This window comes from Centroberyx affinis, unplaced genomic scaffold (genome assembly GCF_046629955.1).
Source record: "Centroberyx affinis isolate AG114_WGS23_722 - 3 ecotype Tasmania unplaced genomic scaffold, CSIRO-AGI_Caff_v1 ptg006429l_1, whole genome shotgun sequence".
Lineage (NCBI taxonomy): Eukaryota > Metazoa > Chordata > Actinopteri > Beryciformes > Berycidae > Centroberyx > Centroberyx affinis.
In genome coordinates, this window is record NW_027283262.1 from 18,708 (window position 1) to 35,395 (window position 16,688).

A 16,688-nucleotide genomic window follows, 5' to 3' on the forward strand; every position below is an offset into this window, starting at 1 on the left:
ATTTACGCTACACTATTCCTTTCTAATTTACACTGAATCAATAACGAATCTAAGAATATGCTTCTGACTTGGGTGTTATTCTGCAATTCCTATGTGTGGCTGCCTTGCTTCATATGTAGGGAGAAGTATGAGGATAGATTTTCAACAGGAAGATTTATTACTGTTATCAGTCATCAAGTTCTTGCCACTAATCAGTGCACTAATTTTAGGTCACCAGCATAACTAGCACACATACTGGAAATAAAAATTACTCAATGAGCACTGGACTGTGTAACAGCCATATATAAATACTTACAATATAAGTCCATTCTCTGGTATCCCTATCTGAGTGATTGGCATAGCACTAGAAATTAATTACTGATGTGAAATTAGTTTTAAATGTTAAGGACTGTGTTCAATTTGAACAGTAAATATTGTGGAGAAATGTCAAGCTGTGCTGGAAATTGATTTATTGCTTTTTGGAGGAATATGTTCTCAGGAGAGGTCACTATGTTCCTGGGGAAATGAAAGCTGTTTGCATTAGATGTCAACGCCACAGCTTTAGCCTCAGGCCATCAGCGTACATAGAGCCACCCGTGTATACACACACACACTCACACACACACACACACACACACACACACTAAAGGTAAGACAAGGACACAAGTGTTGCCGTTATATGCTGCTGCTTTATGCTTCCTACAACATAAATGTGTGAATCCTCCAATGAATTAATTCTATGCAAGTAATAGGTTTGTACATTTTCAAATGTTGCCAGCTCTAAAAGAATACTGCACACGTTAATCACAGAATTGGTGACACAGAACACTATTAAACATATCCAACTAAAGGCACAATAACCATTAAGCCAAAAACAGCAAAAGAGTCAAATGCATCAATTGTTAAAAACAATAACAGTCCTACAAGTTTCAGTATTAAGGCAATTACTAAGCATCAATAATTAAAACTGAGATGAGGATTTATTTCTGTATGCGAGTTTGAAATACAATACATGTCTATTCTTAGATATAGTGCCTTATCTTGGTTTTATTTTTCCACAGCGTGCCATGCCAGTAGCCAGTGAAGCCATAAGCAACGGAAAGATTAACGTTTGAACAGATGTTCCAACTGTCCTTGTTAAAATTCAAGAACTAATATTTATATACTCTGTGACATTTGATTCATTCCGTGAAATAAATGTAGTTCAAGAAAAGACCCACGGCATACTGGTAAGATGTAAAAACAAGCTAATCTATTAAAAAACTGTGCCAATGTCAGCAGGAACTCCTGCAGTAGGATAACAGAATCAAGGAAAAATGCCTCAACTGTGTTATACTTTCTCAAGGATGTAATGGCAAAATCTACTGTACAGGCAAATTTAAAGATGACTATAATCAACCCATGTTGCATTCAAGGGATTTAAACATGCATCTCCCTGTCCCAGTTAAATCCTACTCAGTAGTGTAGGTGACGTGACACCAGCAGCGGTGAGCCTGAGGGAAAGCAACAAAACTTGCTGCTCAGCAGGAGGTCTGCACACAGAGGTCGGAACACAACTCTGCCTGAATGCTCCATCTGATCACAGCAGCCATTATTCATCCACTAACCATGCTGTGTCAGGGTGGGCCCTGGGAGTCCAGCCCACTATTAGTACTTTGATCCTATGTGCCCTCAGCCAGCACCCGCCCACCCTCCCAACCTCCCCAGAGGAGCACTCTCCTCTCAATTTCTCCTAACAGGCCTGCAGAGACCACAGCCCACTGTCACCTTGACTCAGTGAAAAAGGCATAGCAGTGATGGCTTTATTTCAGCCAGCGGCTCTTTTCTTCAAGGGCTGGCTAGAAAGCTAGCAAGGTGTCCTTCAAACAAATGAGCGTAACTGTGTCTTTTGAGTGCTTTTACAAGGTCTTGCATGACTAAGTCAGAACAAACCCAGTTCTATAACCATGTGCTATCATAGTGGTTCTCACAACCCCTAAAAGCAAACCATTGCCTATTCACTAGTCCTTCTTGAAGATGTAAATCCCCAGAATAGTAAACTGTGACACCAAATTATGATTTTTATTATCCATTTTCAAGCCATTTTGCTTGATTAGTCAATGGAAGAGGCCAACAGTGTGTAACAACATTTATCACAACATAACAAATGTTTATTTTAGAAATAATTCAGATTCTCTAACCCCCCAATAATCAAATGAATAAATCCTGTCTCATGACCCCCTGGGTTTCCCAAACCCTCGATTGAGAACCACTGCTATCATTAGGTTCCAAGACTCTAAGCAACCAACTCTGCAGTCTGTAAAAGGCTATACTGGGACCACATGTTAGCAATGAAGGTGAGGCAATGAGAAAATGTTGGTTGACTAAAGCCAGTCTCTTCTTACCAACATCCATGGCTGTTTCCATGAAACTCTTTTGCCTGGAAGCAAATTCAGCAAGCAGCTTCTGCTGTCTCTCTCTGGCCCTCTGACGTCTGAAAGAAAGAACAAGTGTGTACAATTCAATCAGTACGCATCAATGTGCACAACAGTCTAGTACTAAACTTGATTGCTTTGAATACAAAAAACAAAAATTTACAAATTTTTTGTATGCAACTCTAAAATGACTGTTTAGTGCTGAAATATGACAAATGTCATCATTTTGATTCTACCAATGAAGTTTCATTGAAAGGAGTTAACCTATTTCCATGGCAACAGATTCGCTGGGTAAGTGACAACAGTGGTTTTATACTCTGGAAACAAGCACTTCTCGCAATAATAAGCTCTTAACAACCTCTTTCTCTCCATGGGAGCATTAACCGCTCCCCTTCCACTCCTCCGATGCATTACAATCTCCAGGGAATGAGCATCTGTTGGAGGAGTCTGTTGTGCAGGGCATGTTTCCCTCGCCAATGCTACATGGCCATCCATAGTGTGTGCAACAGATTTGTCTATATAGCACTGGATACTGTTACACACAAGGTTATATTGTGAGTGTTGGAAGGGTTGATTATTAGACTAATGTGGTGGGCAGACCACCCCCACCCCCTGCCACCACCCAACTTGCAGGGTGCGGGGCTGACTGTAAATTGAGTCCCTAATAAGAGGACATAAACAAATGCTGACAGGAGTGCCACAGCTCAGTAATTTTCACCGATGGCTTCAGGGGCACAGACAACCAGCCTGAGGAATGGGCAGCAGCCCCTCTTCTCGCTTCTCACTGCATTGCTGCCCAACGGTTGCCTTGGAAACAGCTACAGTCCACGCAGACGGCAGAGATGCTACCTTTGTCTTTGTCTTGGGGGTCAACTCAACCCAAAAAGTAGGCCATTATTGAGTGGTTATAGCCCATTTCATCATCATTAAAGGAGGAAAATGGGAGACTAGAGAATAGGGATAGCAGGTGAATGTGAGGCGAAAAGCCAAATCCCACTTGATTCAACTTGCTTTTTCAAACAGTCTTAATGGTATGAACTGATACCATAGCTAAAGAAAGAGTGTTATGGAATAGTATTGCAAAAATACCGTTTCTGCAGGTTAATTTTGATAGCCAATGAAAGTGTTGTAGCATTTATAACCCTAAAAAAGATTGTTTTAACTGTGTGGTGATACAACTCCTATTACATCAGGTTATACTGACACAAAATGACTTAGCAACCACTGCAATTAGATAAAACTGTGTGGAATATGTTATGTGGAACTGTGCATGTGTAAATGCATGCTGGTGAATATGTATACAAACTGTATGCTGTTACGGTACCTCTCTTCTTTATCCATGGTTTTCTTGTCAGTGGGACTGTTCTTCTTTGGTGGCACTGGAGGACACACCTTTCCACAGATCTCCTGGATGCTACGCTTGCTTTGGCGGCTGCGTGTGGCCGCTTTGGTGAGGATGCGCTCAATGGCAGTGATGCCATCTCCATGGGCGTGACGGCTCGTGTCCATGTCCTCTAGCCAGGAGGCTGACAGAGAGTTCTGCCTGGCTGACAGCTTCTGGTGGAGCTTGATGAGGAGGGACAGCATGCTCTCTCGGATCTCCAGGATCTCCGTGACCAACTGGGGGGGTGTGCCCGGTGGTACCCAGCGTGTTGAGGAGCTCTTGGGCCTGACAACCTGGGTGGCCTCGGTGTTGCTGCGGTTGATAATCTCCTGGAACTTCCTCCTGCGCTCCGCCACAAGGCTGAACACCTGAGCTTCACGCAGGTTCTAAGACAGCACAGAACAAAAAACAAGTTGCTTCTCAGACAGGCAAGCATAACTATACATATTTGTTGGACATTCTTTTATGCAAAGCACCTTACAATACCATGAGAGCATACATTTTTTAGCATGTGTGATCACAGTGGGAATCAAACCCCTAACACCCTGGCAGTGCTAGTGCCATGCTCTACACATTGAGCTATACAGAACCACTGTGAACACACATGAGACCAAGCATACACACTAGGGCTGAACAATTAATCGAAATTTTATCAAAACCGCAATATGGCCTACTGCAATTTTCAAATCACAGGAGGCGCAATATTTGTAATTAAATTAAAATTAATAAATTAAATATTGTCGTGCTGCAGAGATGTCCTGGCCTACACATCATATTCTACAGACTTAAGAAAACATCTTTGTTTGGTACAGATCCCTGCAAAAATCACACCATAATCATTTTAATACGTTTTTCAATGAAAATGAGAATAATGATGTAAAAATTAACATTCCCTCTAATATCGCAAATCAAATCGCAATTGCAATATCAGTCAAAATAATCGCAATTAGATATTTTTTCAAAATCGTTCAGCCCTAATACACACGTGTAAATGCTTTCACACACATACAAACTCCAACCACCCCTTCACAGCACACAATATTTCAAGTCTCAAGCTCACATTATATCAGTATAATGTTCAGCTAGAGAGCGAGAGAAAACCCTTGTGACCCATATCCAATTCTACTGCAGCCAGGTCTGTCTGTGAGCACAAACACTGTCTCCTCAAATTACAACATCACTGAAAGTCTGATGGATTGTGATGGATTGGAGAGGTGCTGTATTACCATAGTCAGACAGGCACAGTACACATAAAAGTCAAATTAAATGCCCATTATCAAATTTCAGCTGACGTTTCAAGACTACATCTCCTGACACACAGAACAACCATATTCCTGGGGAAAATTCAAATCATCCTGATGCAAAAGATCGCAAGCCATCTGAAGGATTGCCGTGACCTGACCTGACAAAAAGGACCGGAGCAGCACTGTTAAATAAACATACATCATATAGCCCAGTCAGAGAAACATCAATCACACTGACATGCGGTTAAAAAGCATTTACCCAAACCTGCATTACACACGTAATTAGTTTCAGTGGTGGAGAGGGAGGGAACTACTGAAGCACAGCATCATACACACGCCATAACACACCAAGGCAAACCTCCTTTGAAATGCACACACACACACTTTGAGTACATACACAAATAGAGACACACAAAGAAATTCTTTTATAATAAAGATATTAAAAAAAACAGATAAATGCCATTGCTAATGGCATAAAGGCCTTCAGCCTATTCATTCATAGAAGGGGTGCAAACAGCTACCTCTCTCCAATTCCCTGTAAGACGCCTGGGATTCTGTGGAGCAAGTACGGCAAAATTACATTTAAAAAATAAATAAATAATAAAATAATAGTGACAGAGGAACATGAAGGTACCAAACAAACAACAATATAAGATGAACACAGAACAGTACACTTGTCTAGCCAGAGCTAAAGAAAAAAAATTGTGTGTGAAACAATATTCTAAACTAAGACCAAGACCCACTGCATGCTCATAAAAATGGTGGCTGTGGAACTAACTAGGGATATGACTGTTGTTGAAACTTATGGGTCAGTGCATAACCAGGTTCTGAGGCCATGATTTGGTATTGCAGAAAAAAATAAATACACACACCCCCCACAGTGAGGGTGGGAACATTACCAGGCATGTATCAACTCAAAACAAAAAATGCTCAAATGCAAAACACCAACTGTAACTAACACTCCTATCAATAATTTGAGTAATTACGCCAAGATGTTTCTGAAAAGTAGCTAGAATTAGCATTCAGTTGTTAAAATCTATTGCAGTGTGTTGCACACATGAGAATCAAGATGTTATGTTGGTGTGCAACATAACTTGAAGGCATATATTGTACATATGCTTTTCTCTCGTTGCTTTGCTGTTTCTGTTGATAATTATGGAAAAGAAAAATTTTAAAGAATTAAAAAAGCAACATTTTACAGGCAGTTCACGATAAAACTCCAACTATCCAGTTTCCCACTGTAGCAATTTGAGCAACTCTTTTAGAAATTAAAAAAGGTTGAGAATTTACACAAATTATTGGCACATCTTGGACAGGCAAACAAAAGATTTTGATTTTTTTTGATAAACACTCAGCTACTGATGCTTATTGTTATGCCTCCTGTTTCGATGTATCCATGACTTGCAGTGACGTCAGTGTTTTGTTAACGTCACCATAGTGACTCCTGAACAGTGTTCCATTATAACCACAAATTAACAAGCAAACGTCTCACCTGACTTCGGAAGAAAAGGACAGATATTTAAGTCCTTGGAGAATGTGACCATTACTCTCTACCACAAACATCACTGACACCACTAAATTCTGCAGATAAACTCCCCAATATGTCATTTCATGATCTATACATACAGTATGTCTTATTCACAACCCGTCTCTGGATGCCCGTGAAACCCTTAAGGCATACAAAAGAACAGATGCATTTCGGTATTTCACTTCAGCGTGGGTGAGCTATCCAAAAGTACTTCCCTCTTCAAGAGAAAAACGTTTTTCCTGATTAATGGGCAGGCAAGATAATGTTATGTTTATAAATATTTGCTACTATGTCGCATTTATCAGTGGGCAAACAATGAAATTTCACCCTTTCTATCGTGACACGATTATTAGAACCAACAGCACAATCTAGACAGGCATTTTAATTGGTACTTGGTAAGTAAAGTGTGTTATTTAATAAAATAGCAGTGGTTTTTGGGAGTCAAAATCAAAGTGTCAACAGAACAATGACATCACTGCAAGTCATGGATAACGTTGCTCTTCCTGTGTTCATGTATAATATTGTTCATTGTTGTCCCTTGAATTGTTCCTGTATTGTTTCAAAACCATATCCAGGGTACTTTTTAACCTTTGTTTAGTAGCAAATGCCAACACACAACTCACTAACAGCTTAAAATGTAATCAAACTTTGCCAGGCTTAAGTCGTTTCATACTGTCGTGAACTGAGGGAGCTGTACTAGACAGATCCAAGTTTGTTTGTTTTTTTTTTAATTGTGTGCCGTTATAGTTTCTACAAGCAACACACATTACAGTCAGCAAGCCAGCCGACAGTAGATCTCTCTCCTACCTGGCCAAAAGAGGAAGCTTCAGAACTGGTGCTGGGTGGGGGCTCTCTCTTCACTTCAGGAGCCGTCTCAGGAACCCGGACCCTCACAAAGTTGATGACATGGTGCAGATTGGACAGAAGGTTGGTGCCGGGGAACCAACTGTCATGGCAGTGCTCCTCAATGCAAGGCTCCTGGAGGCATAAGATACAAACACTGTAGGACACTGGCGAGCAGCCTACACAGCAAGGGGAACTGGTGTCATAATTGAAAATCTCAGTGTAAGAGGGTCATCTACTGTATGCTTCCACTCCAGGCGCTACTCACAGCCCACATATCTCACCTCATCCTCCTTGTCGTCTTGAACTTGATTGTCCAAGCCCAGCTCAATAAGGTACAGCACCATGCACAGAACATGCTCAGACATGTTCTGATGATCCATCCAGATCTAGAACATAAAGATATTAGTTTACACTGAAGAAGAAATAAAACCTTAGGCATGGTTTATTACCATGTTGCAGGTAATACAGCATGTTTATTGTGACCTTATGGTACTCTGGACTACTGGACCCACATTATCCTTACTAATGTTACCAACTATGCCATGGTGCTACATTTGAACAATTATTTGGCTGTGAATGAATACTTGTTGTGTGTTTATGTTCAGTCTACTGTCAGTAGGTCTTACAGTACACCTTGTCTAAACTGTGATGTACTTTTGTTTTGTCCTCCACTTAGTGTGTCAATCCTGTATTGTACAACTGTCTTATAACATGTCAGCACCAATTAATATTAACCAAGTCATATTCGTTGTTCACCAATTCAATTTGGCAATTAAAAGTGCTTCCGATTTAGTTCAAGGAGTAGATTGAGTTGCAAGGGCAGTGCTGTATTATACTACATGAATAGGTGTTGAAAGGCTCACCTTGTAAAGGAGAGTGAATATTACTATGTGCAATGTCTTGCAGTGCAGCAGCTTGACTAGGCCTTTGTAACATGGGTGCAGAGGAGTCCTCTCCTTGTAAGGTGGCCACGGGTTGCCGGTGTGAATGCCAGACTGTTTCAAGCTAGGTGACAACATAATCCACAACAAAAAACATCAGAAGAACAAATAACAATAGAAAGAACATAGTAATTACCACACCCATAAGGGTGTGTGTTATGGTGTGTTATCTTACATGCAATAAAAGGTCATTTTTCCATACAAAGCAAGGCCATGAGAGAAATAGGAGTTTGATGATGTGACAACTAACATTGTTCTGAGTAATTCACTGTACAAAAGCTTTTAGTCTATGCAACAGAACAGCCGATGGGCAGCAAAGTCTCTCACTCTATTAGTGATGAAAGGATCATGGTTATATAAAAACGGGGCCGGCCTGACAGGCAATCCATCATATTCAAACAGTGCGAATGAGCAACATAAGCCTGGTATCACACTCTGATGGGGGGAAATGGAAGCTTCAATATGTTTGAAGGAGAAATATGCCTCTGTGTCACCAGGTTTAGAACACTAAAGACTGGCCTTTGCTGTAATAGTCAGGTCTTTCAAGAAAAAGGTTTGATGGAGAGATATATTCTAAAAGTAACTACAATTAAATACCCAAGTGATCTCTCTGTAGCTTCAATTACATTCATACTAAAAAGGCTTAGAATCCCATTATAAAAAGTAATCTTCCCACACTACTATTTCAAACCAAGAATCATCCAGGGAAGCACCTTTTGGTATATTTAGCATCTTCAAATCTTCTAGTGAGCTTAAAGAAATTAACCCCACGGTATCTCCTTCACCCCTGCTGGCACATTTGTCTTTGGAGACTTCTGCACCGCAATCAAACAAGAAAGATTTCCTAAATTCTATTACAGTTTGCCTTGAAATATTGATCTTGCTCGACAGCCATCTAATTGGAACCCTAACCCTAGCACCGTGTAGACCTGACCCTTCTTATCATGTCCCTTCATGAGCAGGTGGGAGAGGTGACCCTACGACACTGAGCAGGGCATGATACAGGTCGCATTTGGCGAGGGTGATGAACATGACCACTCCAAAAACAGAACTGACCAGAACAACAGAACTGCAAATGTAGATGAAGGGCTGTATGCGGTAGAAATAGGATACAAACCTTTAAATGAGGATAACTGCTAACTTTATACATAGACTATGTAAATTCTTAAGCCATTTATTTTGGAATATTGAGGCACCAGTGTTGACTTACAATGCTGAGTATCTGTCCATTGCTGACTGGACGTCACGCCGATAGACTGTTCTGAGAACAACCATGATGGGGTCAAACTCCTTCTCCCACACCTCCGCTGGTTGGGAAAAGGGAAAGATCTGCTTTGTAACACCTGCTGAAAAGTCAGTGACTCACAGTTTTTCATTTTTCTCCTCCTCTCCATAAGTGGTGTAAGCCTGCCCCCAAGTGGCCTGTTCAGTATTAATGACACAATGCTCAAGACTGCTGCAAATCTTCAATATAGAAGCAGTGGAATATTTAACCATCTTTACACCTCATACCCATCTCTTTCCCATTTCCACAGGATTTACAAGACAATACATTGAGCATAAAAATGTACACTTTTGTTTCTATTACCTGCAGCAATCAGTACAACAGGAATAGAAGCAATATGATAGGGCTACCAATCTAGCTTGTGATCCAATGAGGGAAAAAAAAAAAGAGGCATTAGGCAAAGTCCTATATTTAGTAACAAGAAACAAAGACATTGATGTAACTAGCCTATTTCATACATGGGGAGGGGAGGTAATGGGGGGGCAGACAATGTTTTTTACTTTGAGTTAATCCAATAAAGCCTTCAAATGGCAGGCCAGTTGTTAAAGCAGTCTACCAGTAGACTGTGCCTTTATCTTCAACAGAATCCTACCTTTCGGTGTGTACATGCCCTGCTGCATGGAGCCTCCTGGCTCAAACACAGGTGCTTTGAAGTCAGCCACAGCAGAGAGCATCTCCTCAAAGCTACAGCTCCCTGGCACAATGCCACTCTTGGGGTTGGGATTCTCAGGAATCTGAAAAAGCATTGTTAAGGAAATAGATTCTCAAGGATGACTGGATAGCTATTCAATAGATCTCAGCTAAATGAAGTCATGAAGGATACAAGGTCCAACAGTGAGCTGTGTGTACGGTCATTCATACACAACTGAGAGACCATCTCAGCTCGGAGAATCTCATCATCTGCCATGCCTGTCAGCGAGAGTGAGAGCAAGCGGCAGAGAGAAGTAATAAGTAAAGACAGATTGACAGAGATTGATTAAATATTCTGGGTTGTGCACATCATCTGTTGTTGAACCTACCCAAATGAATGCGAAGACTTGTCAGTATGACCAGGAAGGTCAGCGCTCCTTCCAGCATCGGCCTCTCCTGCTCGGAGTCCAGCACGGCATTCTGATGCTGAGACGCCATGGTCAGCAAGTCAACCACTTTGAACCTGTGCAACAAAAAACAGTTAAAGAAATCTGCAGAATACCACCAATCTGGGAATAGAGAAATGTCTTTTTTTGCATTTTTGCCTTTATTTGACAGTTTAAAGTAGAGACAGACAGGAAAGATTGGGAGAGAGAGGGGAATGACATGCGACAAAGGTCCTGGGTCGGATTCGAACTGACATCGCATTTTACATGGTATACGTCACTGGGCCACCTATACGCCCCACAACAGAGAAATGTTATACATGTTTATGTGGGTGGGTGAGAGCTTACCTCTCGAACACAGACGAGATGAAGTAGTCAGGATCCAGCCTTGACGCACAAACCTGTAAAATAAATGCAGATATATGTAGAGAGACAAATACAAAAATAAACAGGAACATGTTTTATAAAGTATATAAGTGATACTGATCGAGAGCGCATTGATTCAACAATCTTAACCTGGAGCAGATAGATGTCTGGGTCAATCATGGAGTTGCAGAAGTGAGATTGCACGTAGGTCATAGCCTGTCCTTTGATCTGGAGACCATTCCTGACCCACATGTTGCTGTGGATCTCTGACAGGCTTGCCTTAAGTCACACAAAGCAAAGTTTTAATCGACACTGAACATGACTCAAGAGTTGAAGATGAGTACATACATGTGTTTATGGGCCTCTAGTGCTATACCTGGATCTGCAGTGGATGCACCATGATCTTCATCAGCATCTCTTGATCTGGAAGGAGGCTGTCCAGGTCCAGCCCCTGGCACTTCACAGCCTGCAAAAGTTCAGAACCAAACAATTAACTATCCAACATATATACAAGAAAAAATAATAATGATCATGATAAAAAAAAAAAAAGTTGTAAATCCACACACATTTACAATAATGTGGATTCTTAGTACCAGTTAGTACCAGTAGTATGAAGACTTCTTTGAGTTGAAGGCCTCTGACATACCTTACTGAGGAACATGGCATAGTAGCGGTGCAGTGGCAGGTGAAATGTCACTTGATTTGGAGCAGGCTGCGAGAGATATGTGAGCCATGAGAAACAGGAGAGGAAAATGCTTGCTTGTAAATACAGCAGTTTATGTGTCTAGGCCTACATGTACTTCTGAATTTACCTCGTCAATGAAGCCAATGGCATCAAACCAGATCTGCAGTGTCTCCAAGCAGTAGCGTACCACAGTTTTAGTGTATTCCTGTGTCTCCTGCACACAGACAAGATTTGAAACTTAAAGATTCATATAGTTGTATATGTGGATTTGTTGCATGTAGCAATGTCTGAGAAGAGCATGAGGTATTAATCCTTCAAGATCATCATGAATGCACTTGGGAGTTATGGGAGAGTAGAGACGGGACTTACTTTGACTTTGCAGTGTGTCAAGAGACCCCACATTGGTTGTGCACAGGCCTCCAGCTCTGCTGCAAATGCTGCATAGTATGTCTGAGACTCAAATTCTACATGTTCATTCAACTCCCGCTTATTCAAGTTCATACCTATAAGAGCAGGAAAAGGCTTGCAAAGTTAGACAGTACCCACCCATCTTGATGGTGTCATGTAAACAAGCAAATTATAAATCACACAAAATGGGCCATATGTTTTTAAAAATTCACTACAAACTACTCTAAAAATGTTTTTCATGCATGTATTGAAAATTCTGTCTGTACAAATGTGTTACTATACTGGTAAATGCATAAATCTCTAAATCTGCCAAAAATGTTTGGTGAGAGCCAGATTAATCTGTGTCAAACAAGAGGATTCACCTCCAAGCAAAGCAACAGCAGTCTACATTTATACAATGTGATAGTGACACTTTGCACGTAACATCAGTAAGAGGATACTCCAGCCCACAGTGCGAGGGTGAGTGTTATTTTTAGGGTTGTGGTAGAGTACACATGGCAAGTGAGCAGCACAAACTACAATTCTGATTCAGTGACAAAGAATCAACACCCCGTAATTCACTTGTTCTATCAAACATCATCATTAGCATGACAGTGCAGATTAAATAGTCCTTTGTGAGACTAAAACCTAGTTTTATAAATTCTACTGTATCATTTAAACCAAATGTTATTTGTGTTTACCTTCACAGTGTCTGCATTACAAATGAAAGTGGTATAGTGGCATTATTATACCACTGGACTGGCATAATTTAATAGATGGAGTACAAGTGATGGAGTATAAATCCAGGACAGACAAATGACAACAGGGCAAGTAATATACAATGTAATGTAATATAATGAAATGTTTGTTGTAGCATTTGTAACTTTGTGCTGCTTTTTCTTGGCCAGATCCCTCCCGAAAAAGAGATTCTTAATCTCAATGAGGCTAACCTGGATAAATAAAGGTTAAATAAATAAATAAAAATACTCTCGCAGAACATAATGTGGAATCCTACAACCATTCGTACCATTCATTGTGGAAATGCATTTCCACAATGAATGCCTTCAGTAAGTTCTAAATTCAATGTCTGCTTTAGAGCTCAATGGATCCAACTGATATTCAAACTAGGATTTACCTTGAAAAAATGACACAAAGCTCATCCACAGCATCAACAATGAATGGTCCTCCAGGAATTTCTTCGCTACACTTTGGTGTGAGAGGATATTAATAAAATCGCTAACTAAAGGCCAGTAAGTGTTGTTCTTCAACAGAGCCTCGCCACAGTTCACCACAACATGGCGACTGTTTTCTTCATCTGAAAAGAACAGAGAGAGACAGGGACACACATGTACATGAAGTTAACAAAAGATATTGTAGCTGGGGCGCTCCAGTGGGTCACCGAGTAGAGCGCGTACCATAAGGCTCAGTCCTTTCCGCAGCGACCCGGGTTCGAATCCGCCCCGCGGTCATTTGCTGCATGTCCTCCCCTCTCTCTCCCATACCTTCCTGTCTCTCTCTCACACTGTCGCTATCAATAAAAATGCCTAAAAATAAATCTTAAAAAAAAAAAAACATATTGTAGCTATCTATTTTAAAAAATACATTTTGCTATTTTTTATAAGGAACTAGACAGACATTAACCCACCCACCCAGTACACAAATCAAATCTAATGTTAATGATGTTATTGTCAGAAGAAGAAATGGTCCGCACTCAGAAGTACAACATTCAGGCTTACTTCACTTGGAGCCTGCACACTGAGGAAGGCCAGAGGGCCATGACATCTGTGCATGTTTTTTTCTGCATTCAAAATTAGTAAAAATAGAAAATATTTGAAGTGAAGTAAGCATAAATGTTGCACTTTTGAGTGCGGACCATTTTTTCCTTCTGAAAACAATGTTTTCCTATAAAATTTGGTGGAGCGCTGTGTTTTTTTTTGAGGTAATGATGTTCACACATCAGACAGACTAGGACAATAGTTTTGCCTTTGTTCCATGCAATGTATCAAGTTAGGAACAGCATATTAAGTACAGTATATCAAGTAGAGTGTATAGAGGTAGGGTGATCAGCATTGCAGAGTACCTTCAAATAAGTATGAAATATAGCCACAACCTAATATATAGCCACAAGTCCAAAGCTGATCTAAAACAGAATATTCCCTGACAAAAAGGCCAAAAGATGAACAGCTACTACAATGGCACCAAAAATTAAACATTTTATATGGCTTGACATTAATGGACCAGCAATATAAAAATGATGATCTCTTGGTTTGATGTTATATACGTATGCCTCCTGCTCCCGGCCCATTCCATAGTTCATTGCACACCTCCTAATCTTTGAGTAGATGCAGACGTTTTGACATTTTGTGTGGTACAGGTTATTACATCAAGCCAGAAGGCCACCATCTTTAAAACCATATTTCGCTTTGGTAAAACAGGTTTTACCATGCATACTACCAAATGAATTTATGATCAATCACCAATGTTGACTTTCACTTTTGAAAACGTGGGCAGAAAAATTCATGCTGCTAATAAAATATGGTCTGGTGATGGGAATTAATTTTATGGATGGGAAAGAATTTTGCTTGTTTGCAATTATGGATAGTCAGAAGAAAAAACCTGAAAGCCAGCGACTATTCATTCCTGAGGCAGCAAATGGCAGAGACCGATTGTTCATGAACTCCTTTTGATTGTTCAGGAACTCCTTTTGATTGTTCAGGAACTCCTTTTGATTGTTCATGAACTCATTTTGATGAAAAATTAAAACATTCCAAATTGAAGTATAACTTCAACCACAGTCTATTATTTACAGACTTTAAGTATAATTAAACACACAATTACACACACAAAATAAGCCACAGAATCAAAAGTGTGGTGATGTGTGCCAAACCAAAATGAACAGTAATCCGACTCATTCAGACAACTCACCTTGAAGTTCACTTTTGATAAGGCAACTCTCCATCATGTAGAGGAGGACCGTGACCATGATGTCCAGCAACTGACACTCCTCCGTCACGTGTCGTGCCAGCTCCTCGTTGCTGAACAGCTGCACACTAATATGTACGATGCGGTTGGACATGGTATCCGATTCGTGGCTTTTCATCAGCGTTTTCATGATGAATGCATAATGTTGAACGAATGTTTTTGTGAAAGTGATCTGCCGGAGAGGACAAGAGAACAGTTACATTTCCCATCACGCAATTTAGGCTTACTGTGACTATGTGGTCCCTTTTTGGTAGATACTATTTGCTTTGTAAACCTAAGGGGGCAAACATTAGACTAAGCAAAGATTATTACAGTTATGTAAAACTCTGAGGCAATAAAACCACACTAACCAGGCAATTAAAAAAATATAGACTGAAAAGAAAGTTTTAGTAAGCCAATATACCACTACAAATTCAAGCAAGTGCAAACAAATGAAATTTCAACCTCTGCCACTAAAACTAACTGAATTAAAAAATAATTGAGAATTATATTAAAAGCGAAATAAGGACAGAGCTACATACTACTATCTACTTATATTAATCTGCAGATGAGACTTGCATCAAAATGCAATGCTCGATTTTTTTAAAATCTTTTACATTTATTACGCTTTTTAGAAAGAAAATGTACAGAACCCTGTAGGAAAAGAAAATACCTTGTAGTCCTGATCTGGCAACATGTTCAGTAAGAAGGTGACCATCTTCTGAGGAAACTCGTATTTTATCGTCCAAAACAGCAGTTCCTCCAAAAAGCATTTATGTTTCAGAGATTCTATAATAGATGGGTCTGTGGGCAGATAAGGGACACAGTAAGACAGGCAGCTCCGGACCACATTTCAATGTCAAATTAGTGCATTACGAAACCAAAATTACCTTTGGTAGTGCTACTCAGCTTTACCCTCTTTCTCTGTCCAACAGACTGCCCTCCATCTTGGTCCTCCTTTATTAAAAAAAAAATTTAATTAAAGCAAGTTCTCCAACAAGCGTAACAGTAATGATAAATCAGTTTGGCTCAAATCAAAACAAATCTGACATGTTGGACACTAAATTCAAATAAAAAATGGGTATTTTATTTTATTTTTTTTAAACAATGTGTTTACTGAAATTTCACAATTGAAAACATAGACAACACATCACGTACATCCTTACTCATACACGCGTCAAAAATAAATAAATGAATAAATAAACAAATAAATAATGAAATATATATATATAATACATATAATAATATTAATCATAACAATAACAGAGAAAGAAAGAAAACTGAGAAAAAACCTAATAATAATAATAACAATAATAATAGAAATAATACTTTAAAATAAAAAAAGGCAGTCTTCTGTCAATACACTCTTCCTTTTCCCTCCCTCATTCAGGCCATATTTGTATTTTCTAAAAAGTCCATAATTGGGTTCCAAATATTAGCAAAGTCCCTTTGTTTCCCTTTAGCAATGTATGTCAGTCTCACCAATCCAAGACAACTTGACAGTTCTTTCATCCACATTTTTAGTGATGGAGGGTCCTCCAGTATAATGCAATCACTCTCCTTGCTTGAAGAAGTCCAAAGTCTAATAGTTT

At 39.8% G+C, this 16,688-nt stretch overlaps 1 protein-coding gene across 1 annotated transcript in view; it reads right to left on the reverse strand.

Annotated features, from left to right (window-relative positions):
- The window catches only part of LOC139638510 (E3 ubiquitin-protein ligase ubr3), a gene marked incomplete at both ends in the record, with an annotated part of 32,234 nt that extends 16,181 nt beyond the window's left edge, over positions 1-16,053 (reverse strand). Inside the window, 19 exons of the mRNA XM_071512658.1 lie at positions 2,364-2,452; positions 3,718-4,163; positions 7,357-7,527; positions 7,677-7,781; positions 8,259-8,400; positions 9,547-9,643; positions 10,214-10,355; positions 10,445-10,530; positions 10,641-10,774; positions 11,046-11,098; positions 11,214-11,342; positions 11,440-11,529; positions 11,710-11,775; positions 11,876-11,962; positions 12,118-12,251; positions 13,271-13,450; positions 15,061-15,289; positions 15,770-15,900; positions 15,987-16,053. Of these exons, the coding sequence (XP_071368759.1) occupies positions 2,364-2,452; positions 3,718-4,163; positions 7,357-7,527; positions 7,677-7,781; positions 8,259-8,400; positions 9,547-9,643; positions 10,214-10,355; positions 10,445-10,530; positions 10,641-10,774; positions 11,046-11,098; positions 11,214-11,342; positions 11,440-11,529; positions 11,710-11,775; positions 11,876-11,962; positions 12,118-12,251; positions 13,271-13,450; positions 15,061-15,289; positions 15,770-15,900; positions 15,987-16,053 (2,578 nt within the window). The remainder of the gene's footprint in view (positions 1-2,363; positions 2,453-3,717; positions 4,164-7,356; positions 7,528-7,676; positions 7,782-8,258; positions 8,401-9,546; positions 9,644-10,213; positions 10,356-10,444; positions 10,531-10,640; positions 10,775-11,045; positions 11,099-11,213; positions 11,343-11,439; positions 11,530-11,709; positions 11,776-11,875; positions 11,963-12,117; positions 12,252-13,270; positions 13,451-15,060; positions 15,290-15,769; positions 15,901-15,986) is intronic.
- Positions 16,054-16,688: the final 635 nt, after the last annotated feature.